Source organism: Coregonus clupeaformis, unplaced genomic scaffold (assembly GCF_020615455.1).
Source record: "Coregonus clupeaformis isolate EN_2021a unplaced genomic scaffold, ASM2061545v1 scaf0259, whole genome shotgun sequence".
In the NCBI taxonomy this organism is placed as follows: domain Eukaryota; kingdom Metazoa; phylum Chordata; class Actinopteri; order Salmoniformes; family Salmonidae; genus Coregonus; species Coregonus clupeaformis.
The window spans coordinates 147,501-157,500 of record NW_025533714.1 but is presented as its reverse complement, the minus strand read 5'-3'; the positions used below and the strand labels follow the sequence as shown (position 1 = coordinate 157,500).

General features: G+C 55.0%; 1 protein-coding gene across 1 annotated transcript in view; it reads right to left on the bottom strand.

Moving 5' to 3' along the window:
* Positions 1 to 5,878: 5,878 nt before the first annotated feature.
* The window catches only part of LOC121557171 (neurite extension and migration factor-like), a 4,312-nt gene continuing 190 nt past the window's right edge, over positions 5,879 to 10,000 (bottom strand). Inside the window, exons 1-2 of the mRNA XM_045214453.1 lie at positions 9,125 to 10,000; positions 5,879 to 9,046 (exon numbers count right to left, since the gene is read on the bottom strand). The exon at positions 9,125 to 10,000 is cut by the window's right edge and continues 190 nt beyond it. Of these exons, the coding sequence (XP_045070388.1) occupies positions 5,879 to 9,046; positions 9,125 to 10,000 (4,044 nt within the window). The remainder of the gene's footprint in view (positions 9,047 to 9,124) is intronic.

Genomic DNA, 10,000 nt, shown 5'->3' with positions numbered 1-10,000 from the left:
AACAGAGTCAATATAGTACAGTCTATATTAAAAGAACCTAACTTTTTTTAGAAAGTACAGTCTCTGTTACTTTTTTTGTAGATCTGGTCTGTACATTTACTCCACTGAAGCTTACTGTCCAAAAAGACACCCAGATATTTATATTCCTCTACAATTTCTATATTCTGGCCTCTGATAGATGTTGCAGAGGTAGGTGTTGTAAGCTTCCTGAAGTCTATGCACATCTCTTTGGTCTTGTTAGTATTGTAACGGCAAGATATGATGTACTACGGAGCCATCGAAGTGGAGGCAACGGCAAGATATGATGTACTACGGAGCCATCGAAGTGGAGGCAACGGCAAGATATGATGTACTACGGAGCCATCGAAGTGGAGGTAACGGCAAGATATGATGTACTACGGAGCCATCGAAGTGGAGGTAACGGCAAGATATGATGTACTACGGAGCCATCGAAGTGGAGGTAACGGCAAGATATGATGTACTACGGAGCCATCGAAGTGGAGGTAACGGCAAGATATGATGTACTACGGAGCCATCGAGTGGGAGGTAACGGCAAGATATGATGTACCACGGAGCCATCAAGTGGAGGTACGGCAAGATATGATGTACTACGGAGCCATCGAAGTGGAGGTAACGGCAAGATATGATGTACTACGGAGCCATCGAAGTGGAGGTAACGGCAAGATATGATGTACTACGGAGCCATCGAAGTGGAGGTGACGGCAAGATATGATGTACTACGGAGCCATCGAAGTGGAGGTAACGGCAAGATATGATGTACTACGGAGCCATCGAAGTGGAGGTGACGGCAAGATATGATGTACTACGGAGCCATCGAAGTGGAGGTAACGGCAAGAGACCATAGGGTTCTATATAGGGCACTACTTTAGACCAGAGACCATAGGGTTCTATATAGGGCACTACTTTAGACCAGAGACCATAGGGTTCTATATAGGGCACTACTATTGACCAGAGACCATAGGGCTCTATATAGTGCACTACTTTAGACCAGAGACCATAGGGTTCTATATAGGGCACTACTTTAGACCAGAGACCATAGGGTTCTATATAGTGCACTACTTTAGACCAGAGACCATAGGGTTCTATATAGTGCACTACTTTAGACCAGAGACCATAGGGTTCTATATAGGGCACTACTTTAGACCAGAGACCATAGGGTTCTATATAGGGCACTACTATTGACCAGAGACCATAGGGCTCTATATAGTGCACTACTATTGACCAGAGACCATAGGGTTCTATATAGTGCACTACTTTAGACCAGAGACCATAGGGTTCTATATAGGGCACTACTTTAGACCAGAGACCATAGGGTTCTATATAGTGCACTACTTTAGACCAGAGACCATAGGGTTCTATATAGGGCACTACTTTAGACCAGAGACCATAGGGTTCTATATAGTGCACTACTTTAGACCAGAGACCATAGGGTTCTATATAGGGCACTACTTTAGACCAGAGACCATAGGGTTCTATATAGTGCACTACTTTAGACCAGAGACCATAGGGTTCTATATAGGGCACTACTTTAGACCAGAGACCATAGGGTTCTATATAGGGCACTACTTTAGACCAGAGACCATAGGGTTCTATATAGGGCACTACTTTAGACCAGAGACCATAGGGTTTCTATATAGGGCACTACTTTAGACCAGAGACCATAGGGTTCTATAAGGCACTACTTTAGACCAGAGACCATAGGGTTCTATATAGGGCACTACTTTAGACCAGAGACCATAGGGTTCTATATAGTGCACTACTTTAGACCAGAGACCATAGGGTCTCTATATAGGGCACTACTTTAGACCAGAGACCATAGGGTTCTACAAGGGCACTACTTTAGACCAGAGACCATAGGGCTCTATAAGTCACTACTATTGACCAGAGACCATAGGGTTCTATATAGGGCACTACTTTAGACCAGAGACCATAGGGTTCTATATAGGGCACTACTTTAGACCAGAGACCATAGGGTTCTATATAGGGCACTACTTTAGACCAGAGACCATAGGGCTCTATATAGTGCACTACTTTAGACCAGAGACCATAGGGTTCTATATAGTGCACTACTATTGACCAGAGACCATAGGGTTCTATATAGTGCACTACTATTGACCAGAGACCATAGGGCTCTATATAGGGAATAGGGTCCCGTTTGGGACATATTGAATGTTTTGATAGAGAATGTTTAAGAGTCAAATGCAACGTAACGTAATGTAATAAATGTTAGAATGAAGTGGAGCTGACCCCTTTTAACATCTCACATGGAATAGGAGTCGTAGCTACTGCAAATGCTTTCATTGATTTGTGCTACTGCATATCCCCGGTTCTATATTGCTGTTCCCTCTCTACATCTGCACACCAACTGAAATGCTGCCAGTGTAATTTGATGAGGGCCACGCCCTCTCTATTGATGCCTGGCTGCAACACTAATCACTCCTGTGAGTAATACAACACCTTCAATGTCCTGATGACAACATGACTATTGAATGAAGCACTCTGCTATCTGTCTGACATGATAACCTAGCTTGCCTCAGACCGAAGAAAATAGCTCTCTCTCTCTCTCTCTCTCTCTCTCACTCTCTCTCTCTCTCTCCCTCTCTCTCTCTCTCTCTACCTCTCTCTACCTCTCTATCTCTCCCTCTCTCTCTCTCTCTCTCTCTCCCTCTCTCTCAGAGCCTGGCGGTGTTGTGTTGAGGTAAATGTAATTTGGCAAATAGTAAGTGGGGAGAAGGAGGAGCGTTCAGAGAGTCACAATCTGACAGCTGCAAGTGTGTTTCTTGAGAGGAGAGGAGTCCCAAATAAAGATGTCCATGATTGGCCGGTCTCTGTGAGCAGCCAGCCAACCACAGCAGCCGATATACACAGTGGATAAAAAGAAAAGAAACAGCCAATATTCACACATTATCAGAGGTCAGAGGTCATCTTTACCTTATACCATATATCAGAGGTCATCTTTACACAGCATCTTTACCTTATACCATATATCAGAGGTCATCTTTACACAGCATCTTTACCTTATACCATATATCAGAGGTCATCTTTACCTTATACCATATATCAGAGGTCATCTTTACACAGCATCTTTACCTTATACCATATATCAGAGGTCATCTTTACCTTATACCATATATCAGAGGTCATCTTTACACAGCATCTTTACATTTTGGCACATTGATTTTGAAGATTATAATAATTATCATTGTTTTGCAAATAGTGCATGGAGCTGTACAACAGCATAGACAAAAATACTCTGATAAAACTCTCCTCTTTAAAACTCCAGGAGAAACAGAACAGTAAAGAACAGGAGAATTACAAGTTCATTCCAACAATAATAAGAAAAATTAAGACACAATGTTAATTGGATATGTCATCATCGTCATCAATACAAAATGGTCCCATCTTGAGTTTTACAGGGGGTGGGGCTCAGAAGAGAGAGGGGTGTTATGGGGGCTGTAGTTTTCCCTCTTGAACTGAGCCAGGCAGTGTCTGTCTGAAGGACAGCAACAACAAGACGGCCATATTCTGCCTACAAAACAGATGGGGGGATGCTTGGAGGTCACTGAAAGCATTTGTGTATCGCTACATCTTTAGAAGGAAGGGGGATAAATACACAACTCAGGCCAGCAAGGTTCACTGAGAAAATACAAAAACAAAACAAAGTTTCCCCCAAAAAGGCAAAGATAAAACTGTTTTAAAGGCTTCATATTTCTTCTGACAAAAACTGAAACAACCAGGAAAGAAAAAAACAAAGCAGAATCAAACAAAAGCAAGAAAAATTGCAGCCATAAAGCTTGACACAATCACTCAATACGTAGTTTGTAAAGAAGAAGAACAACAATGTTTCTCATGCAGATAGTACTGTCCTCTTCAGGGGGGTAAAGGAAGTGGGGAAGTCTGGGTAATGTAGTCTTCATGCAGCTCGAGCATTGCAGAGTCAGTGGTGCTGGGGGCAGGTAGGGGAGGGTTGAGAGGGGGAGGAGGAGGTGGGCTGAGCAGGTAGTGGGGGGGTGAGAGGGGGAGGAGGAGGAGGAGGGGCTGAGCAGGTAGTGGGGGGGTGAGAGGGGGGAGGAGGAGGAGGAGGGCTGAGCAGGTAGGGGAGGGTTGAGAGGGGGAGGAGGAGGTGGGCTGAGCAGGTAGGGAGGGTTGAGAGGGGGGAGGAGGAGGTGGGGCTGAGCAGGTAGGGGAGGGTTGAGAGGGGGGAGGAGGAGGTGGGCTGAGCAGGTAGTGGGGGGTGAGAGGGGGAGGAGGAGGTAGTGGGGGGAGTGAGAGGGGGGAGGAGGAGGAGGGCTGAGCAGGTAGTGGGGGGTGAGAGGGGGAGGAGGAGGTAGTGGGGAGTGAGAGGGGGAGGAGGAGGAGGGCTGAGCAGGTAGTGGGGGGTGAGAGGGGGAGGAGGAGGAGGTGGGCTGAGCAGGTAGGGGAGGGTTGAGAGGGGGGAGGAGGAGGTAGTGGGGGAGTGAGAGGGGGGAGGAGGAGGAGGGCTGAGCAGGTAGTGGGGGTGAGAGGGGGAGGAGGAGGAGGTGGGCTGAGCAGGTGGGGAGGGTTGAGAGGGGGAGGAGGAGGTGGGCTGAGCAGGTAGTGGGGGGTGAGAGGGGGAGGAGGAGGTAGTGGGGGAGTGAGAGGGGGAGGAGGAGGAGGGCTGAGCAGGTAGTGGGGGTGAGAGGGGAGGAGGAGGAGGTGGGCTGAGCAGGTAGGGGAGGTTGAGAGGGGGAGGAGGAGGTGGGCTGAGCAGGTAGTGGGGGGGTGAGAGGGGGGAGGAGGAGGTAGTGGGGGGGTGAGAGGGGGGAGGAGGAGGAGGGGCTGAGCAGGTAGTGGGGGGTGAGAGGGGGAGGAGGAGGAGGTGGGCTGAGCAGGTAGTGGGGGGGTGAGAGGGGGAGGAGGAGGAGGTGGGCTGAGCAGGTAGTGGGGGGGTGAGAGGGGGAGGAGGAGGGTGGGCTGAGCAGGTAGTGGGGGGGGGAGAGGGGGGAGGAGGAGGAGGTGGGCTGAGCAGGTAGTGGGGGTGAGAGGGGGGAGGAGGAGGAGGAGGGGCTGAGCAGGTAGTGGGGGGGTGAGAGGGGGAGGAGGAGGAGGTGGGCTGAGCAGGTAGTGGGGGGAGTGAGAGGGGGGAGGAGGAGGAGGAGGGCTGAGCAGGTAGTGGGGGGTGAGAGGGGGAGGAGGAGGAGGAGGGCTGAGCAGGTAGTGGGGGAGTGAGAGGGGGGAGGAGGAGGAGGAGGGCTGAGCAGGTAGTGGGGGAGTGAGAGGGGGGAGGAGGAGGAGGTGGGCTGAGCAGGTAGTGGGGGGTGAGAGGGGGGAGGAGGAGGAGGAGGGCTGAGCAGGTAGTGGGGGAGAGGGGGAGGAGGAGGAGGCGGGCTGAGCAGGTAGTGGGGGGGTGAGAGGGGGGAGGAGGAGGAGGAGGGCTGAGCAGGTAGTGGGGGGTGAGAGGGGGAGGAGGAGGAGGTGGGCTGAGCAGGTAGTGGGGGGTGAGAGGGGGAGGAGGAGGAGGTGGGCTGAGCAGGTAGTGGGGGGGGTGAGAGGGGGAGGAGGAGGTAGTGGGGGAGTGAGAGGGGGAGGAGGAGGAGGTGGGCTGAGCAGGTAGTGGGGGGTGAGAGGGGGAGGAGGAGGTAGTGGGGGAGTGAGAGGGGGGAGGAGGAGGAGGTGGGCTGAGCAGGTAGTGGGGGGTGAGAGGGGGAGGAGGAGGAGGTGGGCTGAGCAGGTAGTGGGGGGGTGAGAGGGGGAGGAGGAGGTGGGCTGAGCAGGTAGTGGGGGGGTGAGAGGGGGGAGGAGGAGGTAGTGGGGGAGTGAGAGGGGGGAGGAGGAGGAGGTGGGCTGAGCAGGTAAACGGGGGGGTTGGGGGGCAACAGCAGCAGATAACAGAATATTACCTCAGTTTCTCAAAAGAGGCCATGAGAGCCAAGTCCTTGTTTGGGTCCCTCTCCACTCCCCCTCGCTTGCCCTTCACAGTCTCCATTTTTGGGAACTTGGCACTGGTTTTGTGACGGTACAGCTTTTTGTGCGCGGGGCCTGGGTTTATAAAGTTGGGTTTGTCGAACATGTTGCAGCCCAGAGCGAGCTGGGGGAAGATGGGGTGGGAGGGGTTAAACTTGGCCTGGTTCTTTCCCGCCTTGCCCCTGGCCTTCCTGCCCTGTCCGACCCCCGCGGCGCCAGCCCCCTTCCTGCCCTGTCCGACCCCCGTGGCGCCAGCCCCCTTCCTGCCCTGTCCGACCCCCGCGGCGCCAGCCCCCTTCCTGCCCCGTCCGACCCCCGCGGCGCCAGACCCCTTCTTGCCCCCCCTCCCCTGGAGGATCTGGAGGGTCTTCATGTTGAGGCTGTTGGCGTCGGGCGGCAGGCCGGCCTCCAGCGGGTCCCACAGAGGCTCCACGGACGCCATCATGAACCTCTGGACCTCCGCCATGCCGGACACGATGTTGGACAGGATGTTGGATGGCTCCTCAAACTCCCGCTGCTCCTCCCCTCCCCCCAGGCTGGTGTTCCCCTCCGACCAGCCACTAGGCCCGGTGCCACTGCCAGACCAGTCCCCAGTGCTACCGTGGCTGTGGGGTTGAAGGTTCCCCCCCGCCTGCGCCTGGCCCTTGGCAGCCTTCCCCTCCAGCATGGCTTTGATCTTCTTAGAGGAGCGGCTCTGTCTAGGCGTCTTCACCTTCTCTGTCTTGGCTGCTCTGGAGGCCCGGCCTTTCTTAGGCCCCTGCTGTCCTCCTGCCGCCGCTGCAGCCTGTTTATAATCTGCTTTCCTCTTAGAGCGGGTGTTCTTCCCCCCCTGCTCCTCTCCGTTGAATGAGAACTGCCGCCCCTCCACCCCGTGCTGCGCCGCCTGCTGCATGATGTCACATCCTGTCACATGATCCTGGTACTCCGGTGCCTCGCCCCTCGTCACCTGGGGTGAGAGGTTGGGGGTCTCCGGGGGCGACAGGGAGGACAGGGAGGAGTGTCTGAACTTGTCCGGGGTGAAGTTGGAGATGTCGAGGAGGTCTGAGGACTCTCTGAGGGGAGTGACGGGCTGACCCATGTCCTCCAGGCTCTGTTGGAGCAACACCATGGGGCTGCAGTGCTGCAGGTAGCTGTCTCTCCTCTCCTCCGTCTCCCCTCCTCCCTCACGATGGAGGCTCTGAGAGCTATAGTTGGAGGAGCAGGCTGACAGGGAGCCCACAGAGTCATAGCTGATTAGACAGCCATGGTCTGAGCAGAGAGAGCCTCTCTGGTACTGCACCTGCCTCAGACAGACACCTGACTGACACACCTGCAGCTCCTGTAGCTCCACCCCCGACCCTGGCTGCAGCCCCAGCCTGTCCCCCTCCACAAGGTAACTCTTCTCGTACAGCAGTCTGTCAGTCTCTGATCCCTGCTGGCTGTAGTCCGACCCAGACCCAGACCCTGACCCAGACCCGAAGCCCCCCTGGCTGTGGGGGTAGCCGGGGCAGAGATGGGGCTGGTGGTGCCACATGAAAGGGGGAAAGCTGGGGCAGTTTTGGGGGGACTGTTGGAGCTCTGACTCGGAGGGAGGGGAGAGGACACAGCTCTGGGCTAGCTGCAGGGAGGCAAACTGTTTCTCCTCTAGAGAGAGACCCAGGGGATAGTGCTGCCTGGGGGGCTGTTTCTCCTCTAGAGAGAGACCCAGGGGATAGTGCTGCCTGGGGGGCTGCTGGGGGTAGTAGGTGATACCTGCCCCCCCGGAGGAGACTGAGGCATCTAGTAGGGTCTGTAGGTACCCCCCTGGGATCACTGACACCCCCTCCTCCCTCTCCCCAGAAGGTACAGCTTGGTCAGAGGAGCAGGAGGAGGAGATGCAGGAGGAGGAGACGCAGGCAGAAGAGATGAGGACAGAGGCGCAGGAGGAGGAGGTGAAGGGGAATGTCTGCTGGTTGATGTCAGCGGTGGGATCCAGGGAGGAGACAGGGGGGCTGATGTCTGCCTCTCTCACGCTGCCAGCAGGCTCCTGGTAGGTTAACACCCCAGCAGCAGCAGCAGTACTGCCATCCGCCGCTCCATTCGTCACGCTCCCCCCCTCCGCTCCTCCTCTTGCTCCTCCCTCCTCCATTGTCTTGTTACTCCTCACCCTGGCTTGGCTCTTGAATTTCCTCCCTGTTTTCCCTCCTCCCATCCTCCTCCCATCCCTCTCCTCTCTCTCCTGGGTGCGGCTCCTCTTGGCTGTTACGGTGTGTGTGATGTTCTGTGGTTCTAATGTTGCTGTTCCCCCTCCCCCCTCCGCTGTAGTAACAGCCTGACCAGAGACAGAGGGGGTAGAACCCGAGTCCTGTGCTGCTGCTGGTCCCTCCCCTGTCCTCTGGACACACAGCCTGTTTGCTATCTTGTATTTCCGTTTGGGGCGGTGGCGGTGATGCTGTTTATCTCTGGACGCTAGTCGCAGCTGCTCCTCCCGCTCCCTCCTCCTCTCCTGCCAGAAGTCCTTCAGCGGAGACAGAGAGGAGTAGTGGCTCTCCGCGGCGGCGTCCAGGCTCACGGCAGCGTCCCCGGCAGGGTCCAGCCGGCCCAGATTCACAGACATGTGTCTCTGTCCTTTGAAGCGGTTGATGATGATGTACTTGATGATGACTGGCGGCTCCTTCCGGAAGGATTTCCGTCTCTTCTTGGGGCACCAGTCCACATCCTCCTCCCTCTGTCCCACCGGAACCTTCTCCCTCTTCTTTGTGGCATTTCTCTCAGTCTTCTCGTGGCTGTCGATGGAGTCAACATCGTATAGGTAGTCGTCACTGTAGCTGACCTTCCTTTTGGAGCGCAGGCCGTAGTTCAGCGGGCTGGATGGGCTGAGGAGCGCACTTCCTCCTCCTCCTGCCCTCCTCTGGCCTGGCCCTGGCCGCGCCTCCTGCAGGGTGTCCGAGGAGGTGCAGGAGGAGTCATCGCTGTACTCCGCGTCCTCCTCGGCTGAGTTTCTGAACTCCAGCAGGTAGTTGACAGAGGAGGCGGAGGGGGAGGAGAGGTGGAGGGAGGGGGAGGAGAGGGGCGAGCCCTGGGACCCCTGAGAACCCACTAGGGGGCTAACGCCTCCCCTCTCCTCACCCACCTTCCCCCCCTCCTCCCCCACCACCAGACTCAGCTCCTCAGCTTTACCCTCCTCCCCTGTCCTCCTTCCTCCTCCTCCTCCTCCTCCTCTGCCCTCCCTCTTGGCACAGTTGACCAGGACAGAGGGGAAGAAGTTGAACTGTGTGTCCTCCTGCAGGACGTTGGTCTTCTCTCTCATGTTGTCCTGGAAGGACTCGTAGCGGATCTTTAGAGAGCACACGTCGCTGCTCAGAGTCGAGTCCTCGTCATCGTCGTCAAACAGGTTGTCAACGTCGTCCTCGGAAAACAGGTTGACTGACAGGTCGGTCTTAGAACACAGGTCCAGCAGCTCCATCTTGGACTCACTGATAAACGACTCAAAGTAACCCCAGTCCTGACCCGCATTGGCCAGAAGGATCTCCTCACCGCTGACCTTGTCCAATAGCAGGACCTCCTCCCCGTTCACTTTGTCCAATAAGAGGACCTCCTCTCCATTCACCTTGTCCAATAGCAACACTTCCTCCCCGGGGACCTTGTCCAATAGCAGCACCTCCTCCCCGTTCACATTGTCCAATAAGAGGACCTCCTCTCCGTTCACCTTGTCCAATAGCAACACTTCCTCCCCGGGGACCTTGTCCAATAGCAGCCTTTCCTCCTCGTTTGCTTTGTCTAATAGCAACACTTTCTCCCTGGGGACCTTGTCCAATAGCAGCATTTCCTCCCCGTTCACTTTGTCCAATAGGAGGCCCTCATACAGGTTCTTGGTAGTGGGATCCTCTGCCTCCATCTTCTCTCCGTTGTCTCCTGTCTTGTCGTTAGTGGTAACGAGGGCGCTAGCGAGGGCGGTGGCGTGGCAGGTTTTGGTCATGGGGAAGCTGAGGAGCTGGTCTGACAGGAGCTGTTCCCCGAGGACCTGGCTCAGACACTGGATACTGATGTCAGAGATGGGGCAGGAAGTGGCCTCGAAGTCCTGGCGGCTTACCAG